Consider the following 26,991-nt stretch of genomic DNA (forward strand, 5'->3'; position numbering starts at 1 on the left):
ACAAGCAGATAGATAAAAGTTGGAGAGTACATTTTCTAGAGAACAAGAGACCTAATGGCAGATATGTACGGATGGATTAAAGGGGTGAGGCTATGCACTGAGTTTTCGAATGCTGGTGCTGTAGTGAGTAGAAGGCATCATGCTGAGAGCTGCTGCCAAAGCTCAGTGTAGAGAATGGCTTAAGAAAACCAAATATAGCTGGGCTTCTACAGCATTTTATTTTTCTAGCTGCAAAAGTAAATACCATATGATAGATTGATTTACACCAGTAATTTATTGACTCAGAATTCTAGAAGACTTGCCTCTACCTGGGTCAGTTTTCTTGCTGGTTAGAAGCTTTGGATTTCCATGATTTTTCCACTAAATTTTAATTCACAGGGAAATGCCTTCTCCTTTCTCCTCTGGGTTACATTGACTTCCAGCATCTGTTTGCTCCCCATGGCTGTTATTTCCATCTGATTGTTACTTTACTTACATAGGATCCTGGTGATTCAAGCTGAAGCCCAACTTGATTCAGATGGGCCATGGCTTACCTGAAGTTACATATTGAATAGATTTCATTTAAAATAGGTTTACATCTACCAGAATGTAGACCAAGAACAAAAACTTATGCCAAATTTGGGTAAACAATTTAATTCATTACATACAGTAAAAATAGAGATTTGCTTTTGATTTTCACAATTCCCCCTCAAAAGATGCAAATGCTTGAAGTAAGAGGAGGCTACTACATGTATTCTTTGCCTATTTAGAAGTCTTATTGTTGAATTTTGATGCACATTTTTATCATTGTGTTATTCAAGGAATTTACCCAAACACATTCATTATAAAATATCTATTATTCTTGCACATTTTGGATAGTGTACAATACATCCTTCTGAATGAACCTAATCATTAAAAGCAAACAAACAATATATTTCTACCCACAGGATTTTTCATATTTTTGTATAGGAGGAAAATATCTTTATATTTTTATATAGGAAGGAAAATGCTGGATGTAAGGGTCTCAAAGTATCTTCACATTATTCAACCAACTCACAGATTAAGTAACTAAGTCAGAAGGGTAACAATCAATGGTTGTGCTTCCATTTGCTCATTTTTGATTAAAGCAGGTATATAAAGCAAAATACTCTTCAGCTCTGATGATGGGAAAAGAGAATCACTATGTAGGGCTCATACTTCTGATTCATTGGAGTAGTGCTATTTAGAAATACTCAATAATAGTTTAGAATTTAAGCATATGAATCATTGGAAAAAATTAATCATCTGCTTAAAATTATATAGAAGTAGAAGCCAATCTTAATTCAAGAAATATGGACATGGAATGACTTTAAATCCTAAATTGTGTCTCAGTCAATAAGAAAAGATCAAATTTCCTTTTCCCTTCTTCCACTTTCTTTTTCCATCTGCCCTGTTTAAGAAATTTTTGCCTTCAAAGTTGAAAATATTTTCCAATTGTGTTTATTTTAAGATTTTACAGATAGAACTACAATATGGCTGATATTGATGAGTTCCATATGTGACCAATTTATTTCTGTATTTGCCATCTGGTGCCTTTTCTTTTCTTTTTTTTTTCCTTTTGCTGTATCCACACTACTGTGACTTTAAAAAGCTTGAAACCAGTAGAATTAGTATTCTAATTCCATTTTTTGTCCTCCAGTTTGTCTTAGTTGTGCTTTTCTTTTTTCCATTTTCTTAAGAATTTTATAATAAGTTTTAATTGCCACAAAATGTAACTTTGATAGCAATTGCATTGAGATCAATTTGGAAGCTACTCACATCTTTAGAATATTACATCTTTTCATCAAGGGATATGTTTTATCCAAACAATTACTTCAGTATTCTTAATTTTTTTCTCAACCCTCCTCTATAACTTTATGAGAAATCTTTCCAAACTTTCCTTAGTTTTATTTATAGGTAATTCACACTTTCAAGATTTTGTAAATTTCATGTTTTAAAATATTATTTTAGTATGCCTTATGACTGGCATATATAAATTTAGAAGTTTGTATATTAAACTTTTACTCATACCATTAACCTCAGTTTATGAAATCTTCCAGATTTTATTCTTACACAATAATATCACGTGCCAATAAAGTCAGTAATATTTAATTCTTTCTGATAATTATTCTTTTCTTTTTCTTCCCTACCAACATCATATTGGGCAGTGCCTATACTGTAATGTCCAGTGGAAGTGGTAATAATGAGAATTTTTGTCTCATTCTTGATCTATCAGCCCAGAAATGTTTTAAATTTCATTTAAATTTTCAAATGTATTGATCCTGAGTCACTTATATTACTTTGTAATGCAATTATGTTGAGATATGTTCACACCCCCATACAATCTATCCGAAGTATACAATGTCTAACAGAATCATCACATATTTGTGCATCCATTGCCAGTATCAATTTAATAATGTTTGCATTACTCCAAAAATAAGAATAAAAATGAAAAAGAAACCCAAAACATCCCACACCCCTTATCCCTCCCTATTGTTCAACCCTTGTATGGGGACCTATTTCTGCACATGCTTTCTAACACTTATAGTTTCCTTTTTGTTTAATAACACTCATATTAGTCGTGTGAAATGATGTCTCATTGTGGTGTTGATTTGCATTTACCTAATGCTAGTGAAAATGAACATCTTTAAAGTGATTTTTAGCTGTCTGTATATCTTTTTTGAGAAAATGTGTATGCATGTATTTTGCCCATTTTTAATTGGGTTATTTGTCTTTTTATTGTTGAGCTGTAGGTTTTCTTTACAGACATTGGATATCAATCCCTTTTCAGACATGTGATTCCCAAATATTTCCTCCCACTATATCAGCTTCCTTTTCACTCTTTTGACAAAATCCTATGATGTAGTGAAGTATTCAATTTTTAGTAGGTCCCATTTACTATTTTTCTTTCATTGCTTGTGCCTTGGGTGTAAGGTCTAAGAAGGTACAACCTATCACAAAGTCTTGAGGAAGTTTCCCTATATTTTGGCCTAAGAGTTTTATGTTACTGATGCTTATATTTAGGTCTTTGGTTCATTCTGAATTAATTTTAGCATAGGGTGTAACATACGGGTTCATTTCAATGTTAGGGAAGTGATATCATGTTCTCTGTACACAATTTATTGAGGAAACTGTACTTTCTCACATGAATGGTTTTGGGAATCTTGTGAAAAATCAATTGGCCAAAGATATGTCTGTCTACTTCTAAACTCTCAATTCAATTCCTATAGTCAATATGTCTATCTTTATGTCAGTGCCATGCTGTTTTGGCCACTGTGCCTTTATATTAGACTTAAAGTCAAGAAGTGTATGTCCTCCTACATTGTTCTTTTTTACAATATTTATGGATATTCGAGACCCCTTACCACTCCAAATAAACTTTAAAACAGGCTTTTCTCATTTCTGCAAACAGACTATTAGAATTTTGTTATTTCATGCAATGTGTTGATCAATCTGCTTTGAAATCATACCTTAATGACTTTTAGTCCTACAATCCAGAAACAAAGAATACATCTCTAGTTATTTAGATCTTTGATTTCTTTCAACAATGTTTTGTAGTTTTCTGAATATAGTTTCTTTACATCCATGGTTAAGTTTATTCCTATATATTTGATTCTTTTAGTTGCTGTTGTGAATGGAATTCTTTTCTTGATGGTGTTTTGGTTTGCTAAATCTGCCAGAATGCAATATACTGTAAATGCATTGCATTTTCCAAGGGGTTATTTTAGGTTACAAATTTACAGTTCTAAGGCCATGAAAATGTCCAAATTAAGGCAAAAAGAAGGAGATACTTTCTCTAAAGAAAAGCTGGTGTCATCCAGGGTCTCTCTGTCACAAAGGAAGGCACATTGTGATGTCTGCTGGTCCTTCTTTTCTAGGTCTTTTACCAATACAGTTCCCTCAGTTTATACTAGTCCTTCTTGCTTCTCCTGGGGTGTTTACATTCCCTTAGCTTCTCTGAGCTCTCTGTTTCTTGTGTCTTTTATTCAGTCATAGAGGACTTCAATAAGGGTATTAAGGCCCACGTTGAATGGGCTGGCTTATATCCCATGATAACAACCTAATCAAAATGTCCACCTAACAATAGGTCTTTCCCCACAGGGATGTACTGAGAGGACATGCAAATTATGGTGTACAAAGTAGCTTCAAAACAGCACACTCCACCTCCTGAAACAGAAAAATACATGTTATTTCCATATGCAAAATGCATTAATTCCTTCACAATGACACAAAAGCCTTAAATCATTTCACTAAAAATAAAGTACAAAGTCTTATCAAAATAACTTTTCCTAAGACAAAATTCCTCTCTGGCTGTGACCCTGTGAAACTTAGAATAAGTTATCTGCTTCCTGTACACAAAGGAGGTACAGTCATATGGTAAACATTCCTACTTCCATAGGGGGAAAATGGATGAAAAACAGGGGTTAATGTTCCCAAACAGATCAGAAAACCTGCAGGGTAAACTCCAGTAGGATTCAAAATGTGACAGCCATCTAAAGAGAGATGTTTTATCATTGGGGCTTGAGAGAGCAGCAGTCCTACCCTCTTCAAGGGCTTACACAGCAGACCTGCTGTTTCCAAACAAGGGTGTAGGTTTCAACATTTCTTAGCATTGGAGAATACAGTGTATTCTTGGCTCAACCCTCTTCAAGCTTCATGGCAGCATTCAGACTCTGCCATCTCTGGGGCTCACTCTCAAACCACTTAGAACAATGGGGTGATGGCTAGGCTCTCCATAATCCCCAGGGAATGTGCTTCACCCTCTCCAAGGCCTGGAACAGAAAAATTCTTCCTAAACAGTGGGGCATTCAAGCTCTTCTCAGCTCCCCAAGCATCTGAGGGCCCTGGGATGGTACCACCCTTCCTGAACACTGGAACAGAAAGCCCACTCTGCAAACTTCAGGGCAAACTCACCATTTTCATGTGCATGGGTCAGTCCACTCTTCTGGCCAGAAGTTTCTAAGCTCCATACCTCAGCTTCCATGATTCTGACTTTGAAGTCATTTTTCTTTCACTCTATCCCTTCTTTGTCCTTTTTAGTCCAGGGTGGCAATGGTTCTATTTATACAGATCTCACATAGAAACTTGTTGGTTTGACATGCAGCATACAGTGACCTGAGCCATCAGACAATAAGATTTTCCAAAAATACTTTCTGGGTAGTTCTATCTATAAGACTGACTTGTCCTGAAATTACTGACTCATACTAGGTTTGGTTAAATCCTCACATTGGGAACTGTCTTCTGGAGAACCACTTTCCAGAAACTCTGAATTTTTCAAACACATCAATTTCTGGTTTATTTGTACCCAAGAGTTCAGCTCTGAATTTATCCCTTTCCTCTCAGATTTGACTATAAGCTGCAAGTAGAAGCTAGGCTGCATTTTCCATATTTAGATTAGAAATCTCTTCAGCTAGGTATCCCCACACATCACTTTCAAATTCTCCCTTCCATCACACACTAGAACTCAATTTTGGCAAATTATTTGCCACTTTAAAGTAAGGATTGCCTTTTTCCAGTTTGCAATTACACATTCATTTCTGTCAAAGGCCTCATTGGAAGTATGTGTACTATACATGTATCTCCCAACTGTCTCTTCAAAGCAAGCTATACTGTTCTTATCAAGCATCTCAGAATATTCCCAGAATCTTCCCCTTTTCCATTTACAAAGCTATTCTAGCATTTTTGGTATTTGCAATTCACAGCACCCAACTTGTTGGTACCCAAATCTGTTTCAGATTGTTAAAGCTGCCTGAATGCAATATACCATAATTGGGTTGGTTTTCAATGGAGTTTTCTTCACTTACAAATTTAAAAGTCTAAGACCATAACAGTGTCTGAATTAGGGCATCATGTGTGAGGTAGCTTCTCTGAAGAAAGGTCAATGGCATGTTGGTCTCCTCTGTCACAAGAGAAGGTACATGCTGATGCACCTGGTCCTTCTTTCCTGGTTCTAGTTCCAACATGCATCTCTCAGTATCTGTTGGTCATTTTTTTGTCCTTCTTGATTCTCCTGGGATGTTTTCATTCTCTCTAAGCTTCTCTGTGCTCTCTCAGTATCTTCTGTCTTTTATCCTCTCACAGAGGACTCCAGCAAGGGGATTAAGACTCAGCTGAGTCACATCTCCATGGGAACAACTTATTCAAAAGTCAAATCCAACAATAAGTCCACCCTCACATGGAAGTATTAATAAAACATGACCTTATATGAGGTACATGGCATTTCAAACCAGCACAATTACCTTCTCAGATACCTCATTACTAGTGTGTAGAAATTCCACTGATTTTTGTATCTTGATCTTGTATCCACTCACTTTGCTGAACTCATTTTGTACATCTAGAATCTTTGCTGTAGATTTTTCAGGATTTTCTAAATATAGCTTCCTGTTGTATATTTTTTTAATTTTCCTTGGGGTACTTTTTATTGCTGCACAGATCTATGTTTCCTTTTTCCCTCCATTGTAATCTAGTTGCAGTTACACTACTTCACAACCCTCATATTGACTTTCAAATAGAGGCTTTTCTGCTGTGCCTTGTGTGCAGAATCAGCTACAAACCACACTATGGGTTACTGAATTTTTCCCATTACTCCAAATAGGAGTCCCTGTACCCAGGTGTGCCCAATATACAGCAGGAAATCCCAAGTAACCAAATTCAGGGAATAATTCTCACTGGGGCTTGAACCAGAGGAGGAGGCAGAGTCAGCACAGATTTCAAAGTGGCTTAGAATTCTAGAAGGTGCTTGGAATGCCCATGCACAAATTATGCTGTCCCTCACCTGTGTCACAATGAGCAACAGATTGCTAAGCAACAGGCCTCTAGCCCAATGGCTGCCCTGTGGTCTGAAAATATAAGAGGCTCCCCAAGTGTGCAAAGGATGGTGGAGGTGTTGTGGCCTGTGCACTTTGGAGTAGGTATATAAGGATGATTCTGCAGCCCTGAGGATCACCTGCCCCCTGCCTTTGTTTTTTTTTTTCTTTTTAATTTTTATTGGGATTGTTCAGATACCATACAATTATCCAAAGATCCAAAGTGTACAATCAGTTGCCCCTGGTACCCTCATACAGCTGTGCATCCATCACCACACTTAATTTTTGTTCAATTTTTAGAAACTTTTCATTACTCCATACAAGAAATAAAGTGAAAGATGAAAAAAGAAAAAAAAAAAGAAAAGAAAACTCAAATCCTCCCATATCCCTAACCAACCCCCCTCAATTGTTGACTTGTATTGTTGGTATAGTACATTTGTTATTGTTTATGAAAGAATGTTGAAATACTACTAACTGTAGTATATAGTTTGCAATAGGTATATATTTATTCCCTATATGCCCCTCTATTATTAACTTCTAGTTGTATTGTCATACATTTGTTATGGTTTGTGGAAGAGTTTTCTAATATTTGTACAGTCAATCATGGACATATCCTACCATAGGAGTCAGTTTTATACATTCCCATCTTTTGACCTCCAACTTTCCTTCTGGTGACATATATGACTCTGAGCTTCCCCTTTCCACCTCATTCATACATGATTGGGCACTGTTAGTTATTCTCACATCTTGCTACTGATACCCCTGTTCATTCCCAAACATTTAAGTTCATCCTAGTTGAACATTCTGCTCATACTAAGCAACTGCTCCCCATTCTTAAGCCTCATCCTATATCCTCGTGCCTTATATTTCATGTCTATGAGTTTACATATTATAATTAGCTCTTACCAGTGAGACCCTGCAGTATTTGTCCCTATGTGTCTGGCTTACTTCACTCAGTATATTGCCCTTGATGTTTTGTCATCAACCCATTTTTTTAAGATGGCTTTGTTCACACACTATACATTGCATCCTAAGTAAACAATCAATGGTTCTCTGTATGGTTACATATTTATCTGTTCACTACCTTCACCACTATCTATATAAGGGCATCTGCATTTCTTCCACAAGGTAGGAGGGAGAGTCAAAGAAGGTAGAGAGGCAAAAGAAAGAGGAAAAAAATGACAGCTAGGACGTAGCAAAAGGAAAAACTTTAAATCAAAGTAAAGAGTCAGACAACACCACCAATGTCAACTGTCTAACATGCCTCCCCTATCCCCCCCTCTTATCTGCATTTACCTTGGTATATTGCATTTGTTACATTAAAGGAAGCATAATACAATGATTCTGTTAGTTACAGTCTCTAGTTTACAATGATTGCATCCCACCCCCAATGCCTTCCCATTTTTAACACATGGCAAGTTTAACATTTGCTTGTTCTCTCTCATAAAAGAACATATTTGTACATTTTATCACAATTGTTGAACACTCTAGATTTCACCAAGTTACATAGTCCCATTCTTTATGTTTCCTCCTTTTTTCTGGTGTCTCACATGCTCCCAACCTTCCTCTCTCAACCATATTCATAGTTATCTTTGTTCAGTGTACTTACATTGCTGTGCTACCATCTCCCAAAATTGTGTTCCAAACCATGCACTCCTGTCTCCTCCTAGTGCTCCCTTAGTATTCTGTAGGGCAGGTGTCTTGTTCACAAAGTCTCTCATTGTCTGTTTGTTGGAAAATATTTTGAGCTCTCCCTCATATTTGAAGGACAGCTTTGCTGGATATAGGATTCTTGGTTGGCAGTATTTCTGTTTTAGTATCTTAAATATATCACACCACTTCCTTCTTGCCTTCATGGTTTCTGCTGAGAGATCCGCACATAGTCTTATTAAGCTTCATTTGTATGTAATGGATCGCTTTTCTCTTGCTGCTTTCAGGATTCTCTCTTTGTCTTTGACATTTGATAATCTGATTATTCAGTGTCTTGGCATAGGCCTATTCATATCTCTTTTGTTTGGAGTATGCTGCGCTTCTTGGATCTGTAATTTTATGTCTTTCATAAGAGATGGGAAATTTTCATTGATTATTCCCTCTGTTATTGCTTCTGCCCCTTTTCCCTTCTCTTCTTCTTCGGGGTCACCAATGATATGTACATTCTTGTACTTTGTTTCATCCTTAAGTTCCCAGAGATATTGCTCATATTTTTTCATTCTTTTCTCCATCTGCTTCTTAGCATGTAGGCTTTCAGGTGTTTTGCTCTCCAGTTTCTGAGTGTTTTCTTCTGCCTCTTGAGATCTGCTGTTTTATGTTTCCATTGTGTCTTTCATCTCTTGTGTTGTGCCTTTCATTTCCATAGATTCTACTAGTTGTTTTTTTGAACTTTCAATTTCTGCCTTATGTATGCCCAGTGGTTTCTTTACAGCCTCTATCTCTTTTGTGAAATATTCTCTAAACTTTTTGAATTGATTTAGCATTAGTTGTTTAAATTCCTGTATCTCAGTTGAAGTGTACATTTGTTCCTTTGACTGGGCCATAGTTTCATTTTTCTTCATGTAGGTTGTAGTTTTCTGTTGTCTAGGCATCTGACCTCCCAGGCCACCCCAATCAGGTTTTCCCAGATGAGAACAGGCTCAGGTCACAGAAGGAGGAATTATTAAGTATCTGGTTTCCCTGATGGTTTTTCCTAGAAGATTGATACACCTGTGCTTTTCTGCCTGGCAGGTGCACTAGTCAGCCTGTCACTGACTGGTGTAAGAGAGTGTGGCCTGTGGTTCTCCTCCCCCAGGCTTTGGGGTCTGGTTTCAGAAAGGCAGGCAGTAGAACTGGGCCCCTCCCTTTCCTCTTGGGAAGCTATGCCCCCTCCAGAGAGGTCACTGCATATCAATAAGTTATTTGTTTCTCTGACTCTGCTGATCAAAATGTTTTGATTTTAAAATGGCTGAGGCTGTCTTTCCTGCAAAGCACTGTGGGCTGAAAATGGCTGAGGTTTTCTCCACAGAGAGAGAAAGGGACAGAAAATCTCCCAGGTTCACCCATCAGCCAGAGATAGCAACCAATCCTCTGGGCTCCCTGTCCTGAGACAGATATGTCCCCCGACTCACCCAAGGTCAGTTGTCACCAAAAGCCTCTGTCTGCTTGTTGAGGATTCACTGTCTGTATTGAGCAGTTAACATTAAAACCCCAGTTGGAGCTGGGTTGAGAGAGTGCTGCTCTCTAGCACCATGAGGCTTCTGTGAGGGAGGGGCTCTCAGCTCTCAGCTTGCATATGCAGTTTTACTTACAGATTTTATGCTGTGATCTCAGGCATTCCTCCCAATTCAATTGGTGGAGGATGAGTGGACAGTCATGTTTGTCTCCCCACAGTTATTTCATGTTATTTACTAGTTTTTTGGTCATTTATGGATTATTCCAGGGGGGGACTAACAGTCTTCCACTCCTCTCTATGCTGCCATTTTAGCTCCCTTCCTGTTATATTTTGGTGACTGAATTAATCTATTTACTTGTGATTGGTTTGTTGACATCTATTTCTTCTCACATCGGTGTAGGTTATTAATGCATTTCTAGGAAATTGCCCTCTTAATGTAAGCTGTCTAGTTTGTTGCAAAACAGTTGTTCATACTATCCTTTTATGACAGATTTTATTTATTTAACATCCATGGTATTGTCCCCCTTTTAATTCTGATTTTATTTGCATCTTCTTTTTTGTGTTTGTTAGTCTAATTAAGGGTTTTTCAATGTTATTGATCTTCTCAAAGAACCAATTTTTGGTTTTATGGCTTACCTTTATTGTGTATTTGTTCTCCCTTTAGTTTATTATACCCTGATCTTTGTTATTTCTTTCCACCTTCTTGCTTTTGGATTACCTTGTTTTCTTTCTCTAATTTCTCAACTGTTCATTTAAGTCTTTGGTTTTAGCTCTTTCTTCCTTTTTATGCTGGTATTTTGGTCTATAAATTTCCCTCTCAGAACCACCTTCTCTACATACCATATGTTTTGATATGTTGCATTTTCATTTTCATTTGTCACTATTTTTTGATTAATTTTAAAATTTCTCTTTGACTCACTGTTATTGATCTCCAGCTTCATTTATTATGATCAGAAAAATGTTGAATGTAATTTCAATCTTTTAAAATTTATTAATTATTTTAAAATGTAATTATTATTAAATTTTATTTGTGCCCAAGGATATGTCTTCCCAGGAAAATTTTTTCTGAGCACTTCTGAAGAAGTTATATACTGCTGTTTTGGGATGTACAGATCTATATAGGTCTGTTAGGTCTAGTTCATTTATCATATTGTCTAGGTTCTCTGTTTTCAGTAAGGATCCTCTGTCTTGATGCTCTATCTATATGGAAGAGAGTGGTTTGTTGAAGTCTCCCACTATCAATGTAGACACATCTATTTCTCCAATCAGTTTTACCACTGTGTGCCCCATTTACTTTGGGGCACCTTGAATCTTTGGGTATCTGTGGTTACAAAGTAAGCCTCTTGTAAAAATAACATAGATGGGTTATATTTTTTGCACTCTACAAATCTGTATCTTTTGCTTGGATTGTTTAAACCATTAACATTCAATATTATTACTGTAAAGGCTGTATTTGTTTTGACCATTTTATCCTTTGGCTTTATTTGTCAGATCTATCCTTTTATCCTTTTAGTTTCCCTTATTGATGGTAGTCATTTCTATACTCTGCCCCAAGTCTATCTCCCCTGTCTTATTTTTTCAGCCAGCAGAACTTTCTATAGTATTTCTTACAGGGAAGGTCTCTTGTTAAAAATTCAGCTTTTCCTTACTTGTGGATATTTTAAACTCTCCCTAAACTCTGAAGGGCAGCTTTGCTGGATAAAGAATTCTTAGCTGGAAGATTCTATTAATATCTGAAATCTATTGCACCTCTGCCTTCTTGCATCCATGGTGCCTGATATGTAGTCAACACAAACAAATATGGCTTCCCTTGTATAGGGTGCATTGTTTTTCTCTTGCTGCTTTCAGGATTCTCTGCTTCTCTTTGCCATTTGATAGTCTGATTAGTTTGTATCCTGGAGTGTGTCTACTAAGATTTATCCTATTTGGAGTACATTGGTCTTCTTTGATTCACATATTTATGTCTTTTATAAGGGTTGGGAAATTTTCAGCCACTATTTCCTCAAGTGTCCTTCCTGGCTTTTTACCATTCTCTTCTCCTCCCAGGACACCTTTCATTCATATATTGTGTGTTTCATTTTGTCATTAACTTCCCTGAGACCTGACTCAAATTCTTCCAGTTTTTCCTCCATTTGTTCTTGTGTGTGTTCAAATTTGTATGCCTTGTCCTCTAGTTAAATGAACCTTCCTTTTGCCTCCTCAAATCTACTGCTGTATGTATCTAGTACATTTTTAATTATAGTGGTAACTTTCATTTCCATAATATTGTCTATTTTTCTATGTATCCTTTCAAACATTTCTTCATGCTCCCTTAATGTATTCTTGATATCCTTTATCTCTGTAATCATCTCATTGAAATTTCTTCAGCAATTTGATTGTACATTTATGATTAGTTGTTCCAAATACTGTCTCCTTTAACTTTTTAATTTAATCATATTTCTTGGTATGTCTTCTTATTTCTTCACATGTCTTGTAATTTTTTGCTTGTTTCTGAGCATATTACTATCCTGAGGGGATTAATTTAAAAGTTGGTTTCTCTTTATTGTCTAAGCTTTTGTTGTTGTTTGGGTTATAGTTGAAGTTCTCCTTTGACACTTGGTTTGTCAGTATGTCCAGCCAAACCAGGGCCACAGTCTCACTACAGGGTGCAGACATATCCCAAAAGGTCTTAGAGAGGTCAGGTAATCAGCTTCGTAGACTGTATTTTCCCAGGCTTTTGAGCAGATGGCATATTTCAACAACCTACTTCTCACTGTCCTTCCTCCCCCAGATGTAAAAGACCAGGCAGGCATGTCCAGCTGGACCTGAAACCGCTGGCCTTGGTCATGGCAAATGGGTGCTGAAATCCATGGTAAGCTCCCTCAGTCATTGCAGCTTCTATTTTTTTTTTTTTTGAAATAATGGAACCATGAGCATTCTGCTCTGCTTTGAATAGTTCAAGGATTTTGAAACAAGATTGCCATCCATAGAAAACAATTGGATCATGACTGTTCCAAGTCCTCATATTTTCCCAAGGGGAGGGCTCCACTGCCTCTCCCAGGCTGCTGCAGTCCACTGGGTGAGAAACAGGCATATTTAGAGATGCTTGCAGTGGGACTGAGGGCAATTGGACCTGGGAATCATGGTAGAGATCAAACTCTTGCTGCAGTTCCTCTATTTGTGGAAATAGTGAGCCACTAGGTCCTGGGCTCCTGTGTGAAAAAGCTCTAGACTATGGGACTTCAGATCATTTTAATTTAAATATGAATACTAAATAATAAATATATTTAAGCTAGGATTATATATTTTCTATAAAGACAGTTTCATCCCCATTTCATAAACTTTGATATGTAGTATATTCAATTTCAAAACATTTTATAATCCATGTTATATTTTCTACAGTAACTGAGGGCTGTATCCCTTAACCTTTATACATGTGGAATTTGAAGTTTATGCATACTTGTTCTTTAAGTGTGCACACGGAACATATACTCTAACTTATCTTACACCCAATGTGTACATGAATTATTTTCCCAAACTGACTAAATACCATGTTATATAATGAATCTCAACACATTTAAAAAAACTGAAATAATAGTAAGTACTTTGTGAAAATAAACACATTAATCATAAAAAGATATTTACAAAATTCCAACTTAATATAATATTATGACTATGAGTAACTTCAAGATATGTAGTAATATGAAAACAAATCTTAAATATTGAATTTCTGCCTCTTTTCTACCCAATTTCTCCAAACCCATCCTCAATATTTCCTGTAATCCTGTCACATTGAACCTTTGTTTTTAGTTCCCTGAATCTCTGAATATTGAATGCAGTGAAAATTTGTGCTTTTTTGCCATTTCTAATAATTCTACCAAAAATTGTTTGACTCTTCATTTATGTTACATAATAATAATGATACTGTCTCTTTGAATAATTCCATGCATCATCATCTACTCCCAATGTAGATACTGTTCCACAGGTCCCTATAAGCACATTTACTGCAGGTTTTAAGGATGAACATAAAATGTCTGTATATTTTGTTTCCCCTACTCAGCTATGAACTAGAGGAGAGCAGAAACTAACACTACTCATTGATGGTATGCTATATCATCAACATGTTGTACACCGTAGAAATAATAATTTCATAATCACAAGTTTTCTGAGCATTAGTTCTATGTCAAAAACAGTGTAAGGCACAGGGAAACTGAAGATGGTTAAGATAAATGCCTTCAATAGAATCTAAGTATCCTTTCAAACAAGCTGGAAAGCATGTTCTTATAAAATTGTGTGTTAAATTCCAGTATAGTTATGAAATGTAAATTACTGGGATGAAATAAAAGAGGGTTTCCTAGAGATGATTTTACATGCAATGATCTAAAGCAATGACTCAAATAAGCTAGTTGAAGGAAGAGAAAGTATGGTATTTTAATGGGAAATATTCTTAATTAAAAATTGAACTATTTAATGAGGGAAGATTTTTGATTCCACAGTTTTCCTCAAGATCCTTTCTCATTCCTTGTGTGATTGGGAGATATAAAGTAGAGGTGGGGGCTTTCTGTATACACTTAACTGTCTCATTGGAAAACTGATTCCCTGCACAGGACAAAGCAACAGGCATGCTTGGTCTCCTGAATCCAGGAATGCATCTCTCACTGCATAAAGAGTGGGGAGTCTGAAGTAAATCAGATATTTGTAGTTAACAGCTGCAATTTAAACCTTTAACAAGTAGGCCATTTAGGGTAATGGACTACTATTAAATTTAAATTTTAAATACCTAAATCAAATGAAGTGATAGGATGGCATGTTTATTGTATGATGCAAAATATTTAATAACTTAGAAATATATATTTGAGTAAATGTGTTTTTTCCCTCCATTGGATTGTGGGTAAGAAAATTCTTCAAGTTGAAAAGTGAGTTTTTAAAAGCCCAGATGTGGGCATTTAGTTAACAGTTAGGAGCAGAAAACACCTACTACAAGATTTTGGCAATTTATGTGCAATATAAATCATGATGATTGGGTCCTACCCACCTCTTAAAATCCTGTGGCCCACTCTATCAAATCCTCAGACATAGACAATTGATGATTGGATAGCACATCTGAGCAAAAATTTCCTACTTTCATTTTAAGTCCATAAACTTCTGGAATATTCCAAAAGTTGAGAATGTCATAACAGGCATCCAATTTCTTTTCCTGATCCAAAGTCACTGGGTCACCAGCAGGATTTTTCAATTGTCTATTCTTCAGAAATGCATGCAGTTAAAAGAGATGCCTTGCTCTGTTAGTAAGTGTGCCATAGTATTAAGGAGAGAAAACCCAAATTGTGAACATCCCTTATCCTCTGTAATCCCTGCTTCATAATGCAATTTTATTATTAGAATACAGTGAAGTAAAAGTAATGAAAACCTATGGAGGACTAAAATATCATAGCACTTATAAAATATCAATCAGCTTCAGAAAACTCCAAAGACAAGGTGATCAAAACAATCGAGGGTCTGGACTTTAGACAAATCATAATGGAAGAATCAAACCAAACCACACTCTTTGCTATCAGAATTCTCCCGGAGAATCATCTTGCAAAGCAAGGGTAACAATTCTTGAAGTGAATACAGAGTTAAATGAGATAATTTATGTAAAGTATCCACTACATTTGCCCAGCATATATATTCTCTTAAAAACCCAGTTCTCCAGTTGTCATTTGAGAGTTTCTTGGAAGAACTCTAGATATTTCCTATTGAAATCAGTAGGTGGGCATTATGTTGGGGTCCTTAGTAACACAAAGCATTGACCTTGATTTGTAAGTCATTTCCTCCCTGCCTCTGACACCTTCTATTTGATGACCTGGTATACCTATGTTTATCTTCCAGACAGTAAAACAAGTATGTAAAACCTTGTCCTTTTTGGGAGAGAACCCTAAGCTACTTGGCTTGAACATATGTGAAACCCAAGAAGGTAACATGTATGATACTTTCTGAGATGCAGATACTATCAAATGCAAGAGACATTACCTGCCACAGGTAAAAAACCAGCACATCTCCATTTCCCACTGACTGCATTTCTATTTGTTGAAGGAGCATTTCAGGGAGGGTCTCAGCCACAGCATGCACTACAATATACATGTTATAACTTCCTTCTTTCATAACATTGTAAAAATGCCCCCAAGGCAATCAGTTGAAGGAAGCATTGGGTGGACATTTCTCCAGTGCTTTACAGTCAGATTTAGAAATTCAGCAATAAAACTTGATGAACCACAATTTAGTGAGGTAAAAGTCTTCTGGTTATTTGGAAGGGTTAGCTGTCTGGATAGTTTCAAATCCAGGGTCTTACCATGGTGGTGTGAAAAAATGAGCGCACCATGGAATGAGTCAAGAAAAACTTCTCTCTCACTGGTGATAAAATCCCATCATGAAGTTGTGACCCAGACATTCCCTATCACTAAATATTCCCATCTCTTGAAGTTCGAACCCATTAATGAGTCAGAGTCACCATAAATGACAACCACATTCACTGATGACTCCATGATACTGCCAGTGATTTGAATAATATGACCTCTCAGTGACAGGAATCATTTCCACAAAGGCTGCACAGACATCATTCCTTTCCATCTCTGTCAAGTACCAGAGAAACTGAATACTTCTCTTGTCTTCTGAGATGACCAGCTCCACCCAGGTCCAGCTGAGGCGTAGCATCAGTGAGACCATGCCAATGGCCAGAGATGTGTCCCTGGGGGCCATCTGATAGAGAAGGAAACTGGTCATCATCACTCAGGTCAAGATCAAAATGGCCATAGGAAAACTAAAGACGAAGGAAAAAATGAAGCAATATGAGAGAGAGAATTGGTGAGAAGCACAACCTCAGGCCTGATGAATATTAAGCAGTGGTGGGACATGGTTGAAAATATTTATTCATTTTCTTTTCTAATAATCCTGCTTCCCTGAGAGCTTTCTAGAAAATAATTGAGGAGTCTCAGAGATCCATGAATGTACTTTGTCTCCATCCCCACTCACCCTTCTTTCTATTTCATGTAAAGGACAGGTATACAGCCCAACACACCTTTGTATACAGATTGTAAACCTTGAGAGATGAATAAGTACAAGTCCCTCATTTAATCTTGTTTTTAAAGGCACCAGGAAAAGGTAGCAAACTGTAACATGATTTCATATCACCCTCCACCCAGGCTCACCTAAGAGACATTTTAGAGTTTCAAAAGTGTCACAATTGGAGGCGGGGCAACATGGCAGACTGGTGAGCTGTATGTTTTAGTTACTCCTCCAGGAAAGTAGGTAGAAAGCCAGGAACTGCGTGGACTGGACACCACAGAGCAATCTGTCTTTGGGCATACTTCATACAACACTCATGAAAACGTGGAACTGCTGAGATCAGCGAAATCTGTAAGTTTTTGCAGGCAGGGGACCCGCGCCCCTCCCTGCCAGGCTCAGTCCCGGGGGAGGAGGGGCTGTCAGCTCCTGGAAGGAGAAGGGAGAACTGCAGTGGCAGCCCTTATCAGAAACACATTCTACTGATCCAAACTCTAACCAAACCATAGATAGACTGAGACCAGACACCAGAGAATCTGAGAGCAGCCAGCCCAGCAGAGAGGAGACAGGCATAGAAAAAAAACAACACAAAAAACTCCAAAATAAAAGCGGAGGATTTTTGGAGTTCTGGTGAACAGAGAAAGGGGAAGGGCCCTGAGGCGCATATGCAAATCCCGAAGAAAAGCTGATCTCTCTGCCCTGTGGACCTTTCCTTAATGGCCCTGGTTGCTTTGTCTCTCAGCATTTCAATAACCCATTAGATCTCTGAGGAGGGCCCCCTTTTTTTTTTTTTTTTAATCCTTTTTTCTTTTTCTAAAACAATTACTTTAAGAAGCCCAATACAGAAAGTTTCAAAGACTTGCTATTTGGGCAGGTCAAGTCAAGAGCAGAACTAGGAGAGCTCTGAGACAAAACGCAATAATCCAGTGGCTGAGAAAATTCACTAAACACCACAACTTCCCAAGAAAAGGGGGGTGTCTGCTCACAGCCATCATCCTGGTGGACAGGAAACACTCCTGCCCATCGCCAGCCCCATAGCCCAGAACTGCCCCAGACAACCCAGTGTGACGGAAGTGCTTCAAATAACAGGCACACACCACAAAACTGGGCGTGGACATTAGCCTTCCCTGCAACCTCAGCTGATTGTCCCAGAGTTGGGAAGGTAGAGCAGTGTGAATTAACAAAGCCCCATTCAGCCATCATTCCAGCAGACTGGGAGCCTCCCTACACAGCCCAGCAGCCCAGAACTGCCCTGTGGGGACGGCACTCACCTGTGACATAGCACAGTCATCCCTCAACAGAGGAACCGGGGTGCACAGCCTGGAAGAGGGGCCCACTTGCAAGTCTCAGGAGCCATACGTCAATACCAAGGACTTGTGGGTCAGTGGCAGAGACAAACTGTGGCAGGACTGAACTGAAGGATTAGACTATTGCAGCAGATTTAAAACTCTAGGATCACCAGGGAGATTTGATTGTTAGAGCCACCCCCCCCTCCCTGACTGCCCAGAAACACGCCCCATATACAGGGCAGGCAACACCAACTACACACACAAGCTTGGTACAGCAATTGGACCCCACAAGACTCACTTCCCCACTCACCAAAAAGGCTAAGCAGGGGAGAACTGGCTTGTGGAGAACAGGTGGCTCGTGGACGCCACCTGCTGGTTAGTTAGAGAAAGTGTACTCCACGAAGCTGTAGATCTGATAAATTAGAGATAAGGACTTCAATTGGTCTACAAATCCTAAAAGAACCCTATCAAGTTCAGCAAATGCCACGAGGCCAAAAACAACAGAAAATTATAAAGCATATGAAAAAACCAGACGATATGGATAACCCAAGCCCAAGCACCCAAATCAAAAGACCAGAAGAGACACAGCACCTAGAGCAGCTACTCAAAGAAATAAAGATGAACAATGAGACCATAGTACGGGAGATAAAGGAAATCAAGAAGACCCTAGAAGAGCATAAAGAAGACATTGCAAGACTAAATAAAATAATGGATGATCTTATGGAAATTAAAGAAACTGTTGACCAAATTAAAAAGATTCTGGACACTCATAGTACAAGACTAGAGGAAGTTGAACAATGAATCAGTGACCTCGAAGATGACAGAATGGAAAATGAAAGCATAAAAGAAAGAATGGGAAAAAAATTGAAAAAATCGAAATGGACCTCAGGGATATGATAGATAATATGAAACGTCCAAATATAAGACTCATTGGTGTCCCAGAAGGGGAAGAAAAGGGTAAAGGTCTAGGAAGAGTATTCAAAGAAATTGTTGGGGAAAACTTCCCAAATCTTCTAAACAACATAAATACACAAATCATAAATGCTCAGCAAACTCCAAATAGAATAAATCCAAATAAACCCACTCCGAGACATATACTGATCACACTATCAAACACAGAAGGGAAGGAACAAGTTCTGAAAGCAGCAAGAGAAAAGCAATTCACCACATACAAAGGAAACAGCATAAGACTGAGTAGTGACTATTCAGCAGCCACCATGGAGGCAAGAAGGCAGTGGCACGATATATTTAAAATTCTGAGTGAGAAAAATTTCCGGCCAAGAATACTTTATCCAGCAAAGCTCTCCTTCAAATTTGAGGGAGAGCTTAAATTTTTCACAGACAAACAAATGCTGAGAGAATTTGCTAACAAGAGACCTGCCCTACTGGAGATAGTCAAAGGAGCCCTACAGACAGAGAAACAAAGAAAGGACAGAGAGACTTGGAGAAAGGTTCAGTACTAAAGAGATTCAGTATGGGTACAATAAAGGATATTAATAGAGAGAGGGGAAAAATATGACAAACATAAACCAAAGGATAAGATGGCTGATTCAAGAAATGCCTTCACGGTTATAACATTGAATGTAAATGGATTAAACTCCCCAATTAAAAGATATAGACTCGCAGAATGGATCAAAAAAAATGAACCATCAATATGTTGCATACAAGAGACTCATCTTAGACACAGGGACACAAAGAAACTGAAAGTGAAAGGATGGAAAAAAATATTTCATGCAAGCTACAGCCAAAAGAAAGCAGGTGTAGCAATATTAATCTCAGATAAAATAGACTTCAAATGCAGGGATGTTTTGAGAGACAAAGAAGGCCACTACATACTAATAAAAGGGGCAATTCAGCAAGAAGAAATAACAATCGTAAATGTCTATGCACCCAACCAAGGTGCCACAAAATACATGAGAGAAACACTGGCAAAACTAAAGGAAGCAATTGATGTTTCCACAATAATTGTGGGAGACTTCAACACATCACTCTCTCCTATAGATAGATCAACCAGACAGAAGACCAATAAGGAAATTGAAAACCTAAACAATCTGATAAATGAATTAGATTTAACAGACATATACAGGACATTACATCCCAAATCACCAGGATACACATACTTTTCTAGTGCTCACGGAACTTTCTCCAGAATAGATCATATGCTGGGACATAAAACAAGCCTCAATAAATTTAAAAAGATTGAAATTATTCAAAGCACATTCTCTGACCACAATGGAATACAATTAGAAGTCAATAACCATCAGAGACTTAGAAAATTCACAAATACCTGGAGGTTAAACAACACACTCCTAAACAATCAGTGGGTTAAAGAAGAAAGAGCAAGAGAAATTGCTAAATATATAGAGACGAATGAAAATGAGAACACAGCAAACCAAAACCTATGGGATGCAGCAAAAGCAGTGCTAAGGAGGAAATTTATAGCACTAAACGCATATATTAAAAAGGAAGAAAGAGCCAAAATCAAAGAACTAATGGATCAACTGAAGAAGCTAGAAAATGAACAGCAAACCAATCCTAAACCAAGTAGAAGAAAAGAAATAACAAGGATTAAAGCAGAAATAAATGACATAGAGAACAAAAATACAATAGAGAGGATAAATATCACCAAAAGTTGGTTCTTTGAGAAGATCAACAACATTGACAAGCCCCTAGCTAGACTGACAAAATCAAAAAGAGAGAAGACCCATATAAACAAAATAATGAATGAAAAAGGTGACATAACTGCAGATCCTGAAGAAATTAAAAAAATTATAAGAGGATACTATGAACAACTGTATGGCAACAAACTGGAGAATGTAGAGGAAATGGACAATTTCCTGGAAACATATGAACAACCTAGACTGACCAGAGAAGAAATAGAAGACCTCAACCAACCCATCACAAGCAAAGAGATCCAATCAGTCATCAAAAATCTTCCCACAAATAAATGCCCAGGGCCAGATGGCTTCACAGGGGATTTCTACCAAACTTTCCAGAAAGAACTGACACCAATCTTGCTCAAACTCTTTCAAAACATTGAAGAAAATGGAACACTACCTAACTCATTTTATGAAGCTAACATCAATCTAATACCAAAACCAGGCAAAGATGCTACAAAAAAGGAAAACTACCGGCCAATCTCCCTAATGAATATAGATGCAAAAATCCTCAACAAAATACTTGCAAATTGAATCCAAAGACACATTAAAAAAATCATACACCATGACCAAGTGGGGTTTATTCCAGGCATGCAAGGATGGTTCAACATAAGAAAATCAGTGTATTACAACACATTAAGAAGTCAAAAGGGAAAAATCAATTGATCATCTTAATAGATGCTGAAAAAGCATTTGACAAAATCCAACATCCCTTTTTGATAAAAACACTTCAAAAGGTAGGAATTGAAGGAAACTTCCTCAACATGATAAAGAGCATATATGAAAAACCCACAGCCAGCATAGTACTCAATGGTGAGAGACTGAAAGCCTTCCCTCTAAGATCAGGAACAAGACAAGGATGCCCGCTGTCACCACTGTTATTCAACATCATTGTTTGCAGATGATATGATCTTACATCTGGAAAACTATGAGAAATCGATGATACAGCTACTAGAGCTAATAAACAAATTTAGCAAAGTAGCGGGATACAAGATTAATGCACATAAGTCAGTAATGTTTCTATATGCTAGAAATGAACAAACTGAAGAGACACTCAAGAAAAAGATACCATTTTCAATAGCAACTAAAAAAATCAAGTACCTAGGAATAAACTTAACCAAAGATGTAAAAGACCTATACAAAGAAAACTACATAACTCTACTAAAAGAAATAGAAGGGGACCTTAAAAGATGGAAAAATATTCCATGTTCATGGATAGGAAGACTAAATGTCATTAAGATGTCAATTCTACCCAAACTCATCTACAGATTCAATGCAATCCCAATCAAAATTCCAACAACCTACTTTGCAGACTTGGAAAAGCTAGTTATCAAATTTATTTGGAAAGGGAAGATGCCTCGAATTGCTAAAGACACTCTAAAAAAGAAAAACGAAGTGGGAGGACTTACACTCCCTGACTTTGAAGCTTATTATAAAGCCACAGTTGCCAAAACAGCATGGTACTGGCACAAAGATAGACATATAGATCAATGGAATCGAATTGAGAATTCAGAGATAGACCCTCAGATCTATGGCCAACTGATCTTTGATAAGGCCCCCAAAGTCACTGAACTGAGTCATAATGGTCTTTTCAACAAATGGGGCTGGGAGAGTTGGATATCCATATCCAAAAGAATGAAAGAGGACCCCTACCTCACCCCCTACACAAAAATTAACTCAAAATGGACCAAAGATCTCAATATAAAAGAAAGTACCATAAAACTCCTAGAAGATAATGTAGGAAAACATCTTCAAGACCTTGTGTTAGGCGGCCACTTCCTAGACTTTACACCCAAAGCACAAGCAACAAAAGAGAAAATAGATAAATGGGAACTCCTCAAGCTTAGAAGTTTCTGCACCAAAAAGGAATTTCTCAAAAAGGTAAAGAGGCAGCCAACTCAATGGGAAAAAATTTTTGGAAACCATGTATCTGACAAAAGACTGATATCTTGCATATATAAAGAAATCCTACAACTCAATGACAATAGTACAGTCGGCCCAATTATAAAATGGGCAAAAGATATGAAAAGACAGTTCTCTGAAGAGGAAATACAAATGGCCAAGAAACACATGAAAAAATATTCAGCTTCACTAGCTATTAGAGAGATGCAAATTAAGGCCACAATGAGATACCATCTAACACCGGTTAGAATGGCTGCCATTAAACAAACAGGAAACTACAAATGCTGGAGGGGATGTGGAGAAATGGGGACTCTTATTCACTGTTGGTGGGACTGTATAATGGTTCAGCCACTCTGGAAGTCAGTCTGGCAGTTCCTTAGAAAACTAGATATAGAGTTACCATTCGATCCAGCGATTGCACTTCTCGGTATATACCCGGAAGATCGGAAAGCAGTGACACGAACAGATATCTGCACGCCAATGTTCATAGCAGCATTATTCACAATTGCCAAAAGATGGAAACAACCCAAATGTCCTTCAACAGATGAGTGGATAAATAAAATGTGGTATATACACACGATGGAATACTACGCAGCAGTAAGAAGGAACGATCTGGTGAAACATATGACAACATGGATGAACCTTGAAGACATAATGCTGAGCGAAATAAGCCAGGCACAAAAAGAGAAATATTATATGCTACCACTAATGTGAACTTTGTAAAATGTAAAACAAATGGTTTATAATGTAGAATGTAGGGGAACTAGCAATAGAGAGCAATTAAGGAAGGGGGAACAATAATCCAAGAAGAACAGATAAGCTATTTAACGTTCTGGGGATGCCCAGCAATGACTGTGGTCTGTTAATTTCTGATGGATATAGTAGGAGGAAGTTCACAGAAATGTTGCTATATTAGGTAACTTTCTTGGGGTAAAGTAGGAACATGTTGGAAGTTAAGCAGTTATCTTAGGTTAGTTGTCTTTTTCTTACTCCCTTGTTATGGTCTCTTTGAAATGTTCTTTTATTGTATGTTTGTTTTCTTTTTAACTTTTTTTTCATACAGTTGATTTAAAAAAGAAGGGAAAGTTAAAAAAAAAAAAAACAAGGAAAAAAAAAAAGATGTACTGCCCCCTTGAGGAGCCTGTGGAGAATGCAGGGGTATTCGCCTACCCCACCTCCATGGTTGCTAACATGACCACAGACATAGGGGACTGGTGGTTTGATGGGTTGAGCCCTCTACCATAAGTTTTACCCTTGGGAAGACGGTTGCTGCAAAGGAGAGGCTAGGCCTCCCTATGGTTGTGCCTAAGAGCCTCCTCCTGAATGCCTCTTTGTTGCTCAGATGTGGCCCTGTCACTCTAGCTAAGCCAACTTGAAAGGTGAAATCACGGCCCTCTCCCCTACTTGGGATCAGACACCCAGGGGAGTGAATCTCCCTGGCAACGTGGAATATGACTCCCGGGGAGGAATGTAGACCTGGCATCGTGGGACGGAGAACATCTTCTTGACCAAAAGGGGGATGTGAAAGGAAATGAAATAAGCTTCAGTGGCAGAGAGATTCCAAAAGGAGCCAAGAGGTCACTCTGGTGGGCACTCTTACGCACACTTTAGACAACCCTTTTTAGGTTCTAAAGAATTGGGGTAGCTGGTGGTGGATACCTGAAACTATCAAACTACAACCCAGAACCCATGAATCTCGAAGACAGTTGTATAAAAATGTAGCTTATGAGGGGTGACAAGGGGATTGGGAAAGCCATAAGGACCACATTCCACTTTGTCTAGTTTATGGATGGATGAGTAGAAAAATAGGGGAAGGAAACAAACAGACAAAGGTACCCAGTGTTCTTTTTTACTTGAATTGCTCTTTTTCACTATTATTATTATTCTTGTTATTCTTGTTTGTGTGCTAATGAAGGTTTCAGGGATTGATTTGGGTGATGAATGTACAACTATGTAATGGTACTGTGAACAATCGAAAGTACGATTTGTTTTGTATGACTGCGTGGTATGTGAATCTATCTCAATAAAATGAAGATTAAAAAAAAAAAAAAGACATAATGCTGAGCAAAATAAGCCAGGCACAAAAAGAGAGATATTGTATGTTACCACTAATGTGAACTCTGTGAAAAATGTACAATGTTTTATACTGTAGAATGTAGGGGACCTAGAGATACCAATTAGTGGAGGGGGAATGATAATCTAATAAGAACAGATAAACTATGGAGGGTAATCTCAATGTTATGGGAATGCTCAGGAATGATTATGGTTTGTAAACTTTCTTGGATATAGTAAGATCATGTTGGAAGCAATAGAGTTATTTTAGGTTTTTTTTTTCTCTTATTCCTTTGTTTTCTTAGGGGTTGTTAATTTTCTTGGGGTATGGTAGGAACATGTTGGAAGCAATGTAGTTATTTTAGATTATTTGTTTTTCTTACTCCTCTGTTTGGACATGGTTTATTAATTTTCTTGGGGTATGGTAGGAACATATTGGAAGCAAAGTAGTTATTTTAGGTTATTTGTTTTCCTTAATCCATTGCTTTGTTTGAAATATTGTGGGGTTTTTTTGGTTGTTGTTTGCCTGTTTGTTTTTAATTTTTTGATAAACAAAGTTAAAAAATTGAAAAAAAATTAGTAGAAAAATGGGAGTAAAAACTAAATGACAAATAGGGTGGGATGGGGGGATGGTTTGGGTATTCTCTTTTCACTTTTATTTTTTATTCTTATTCTGATTCTTTCTGATGTAAGGAAAATGTTCAGAAATAGATTGTGGTGATGAACGCATAACTATATGATCATACTGGGAACAGTTGATTGTATACCATGGATGACTGTATGGTTTGTGAATATATTTCAATAAAACTGAATTAAAAAAAAAACTAAATCACAAAATAGTAATCCAATTAATTATTTAATTATTTTATAGCTTGAGTAATTAAAATAATAAATAAACCAATTTATTATTCCTTGTTGGAATGATTATTCCTCATTAGTTAATTAGTATGCTGAATTCAATAATTCATTGTTGAACTATTCAAGGTTTCTTGATAAATCTTCAATTATAGTGAGCCGTTCTTATTACAATAGCATTCTGCACCTTTCTGTTAGAGTAGGGAGTGTCTGATACATACAGGACATTCAAATGTTGTTGAAAGTACGTAGTTCACACCATCTCTTGACTTAATGAGAGAGCTTTGTTCAATAATAATAAGAGTACTATTAACTGTCCTTTAGTAAATACTTATAGTTTGCCAGGGATCCTACCAACTATTAATGCATCATCTCGTTTCAATATTGAGATAACTCCTAGGAGATCATTAGTATACTTAAGGTCAAAAAGATTTGGCTATATTTAAAACATCTAGGCTTATCAATTAATTATTATTTCAAAGGAAATAAAAATTACTATTATTTTTAACTTCTCATTGGCACATATAACTTTCTGTGGCTTTATGTGCTTAACAGGATAACATTTTATAGGATTTTAAAAAATCTATGTGACTTTTGTTCTTAATTTTCATGCTGCAGAAATTTAAAGTATTTAGCTATGCTTAATTTGTTATGAACTTTAATTTTTTTGGGTAGCGTGCATATTTTCATGAACTTGAAATTGTATTTATTTCCCTTTTTAGTCCAATTTTATTGAGAATTATGAATGATCAGCTAATGTTTCTGGAAAGAGCATTCATTGATCCTTTAGGATTACCAGGCAGACCTTTCTATAGGCATGTCATCTATGCTCCAAGCAGCCACAACAAGTACTCAGGGATGTCATTCCCAGGAATTGATGATGCTCTGTTTGATACTGAAAACAAAGTGGACCCTCCTAAGGCCTGGGGAGAAGTGAAGAGACAGATTTCTATTGCAGCCTTCACGGTGCAGGCTGCAGCAGAGATACTGAGAGAAGTGGCCTAAGAGGGTGGGTTCTTCAGAGATCCCATATCGAATTGATGAATTATTCAGAAAAAGCCATCCTGGATGCATTAATAAACTAAAAATGAAGATGGATATATATACATTAATCTTAGCATTTATCTTTCTTCTCCCTATGGATCAAAACAATGGATAGTTTGTATTCTATATTTATAGAAGGCTATTCTGAAATTGAACTAGGTGTTAAAACTAAGGAGAACAGCCTAATATAATAAAATTCTTATCTGGTATATGAAGGAATCAAT

General features: G+C 37.2%; 2 protein-coding genes across 2 annotated transcripts in view; one reads left to right on the forward strand and one right to left on the reverse strand.

Moving 5' to 3' along the window:
* Positions 1-16,576, reverse strand: part of LOC119525516 (olfactory receptor 7C1-like) — a 76,057-nt gene extending 59,481 nt beyond the window's left edge. The window contains exon 1 of the mRNA XM_037824304.1: positions 16,550-16,576. The gene's annotated coding sequence lies outside the window, so the exon portion shown is untranslated. The remainder of the gene's footprint in view (positions 1-16,549) is intronic.
* The window catches only part of LOC119525517 (olfactory receptor 7A10-like), a 57,394-nt gene extending 30,666 nt beyond the window's left edge, over positions 1-26,728 (forward strand). The window contains exon 3 of the mRNA XM_037824305.1: positions 26,446-26,728. Coding sequence (XP_037680233.1) covers positions 26,446-26,728 — 283 coding nt within the window. The remainder of the gene's footprint in view (positions 1-26,445) is intronic.
* Positions 26,729-26,991: the final 263 nt, after the last annotated feature.

The sequence above is a fragment of the Choloepus didactylus genome, assembly GCF_015220235.1.
Source record: "Choloepus didactylus isolate mChoDid1 chromosome 25 unlocalized genomic scaffold, mChoDid1.pri SUPER_25_unloc2, whole genome shotgun sequence".
Taxonomy (NCBI): Eukaryota; Metazoa; Chordata; class Mammalia; order Pilosa; family Megalonychidae; genus Choloepus; species Choloepus didactylus.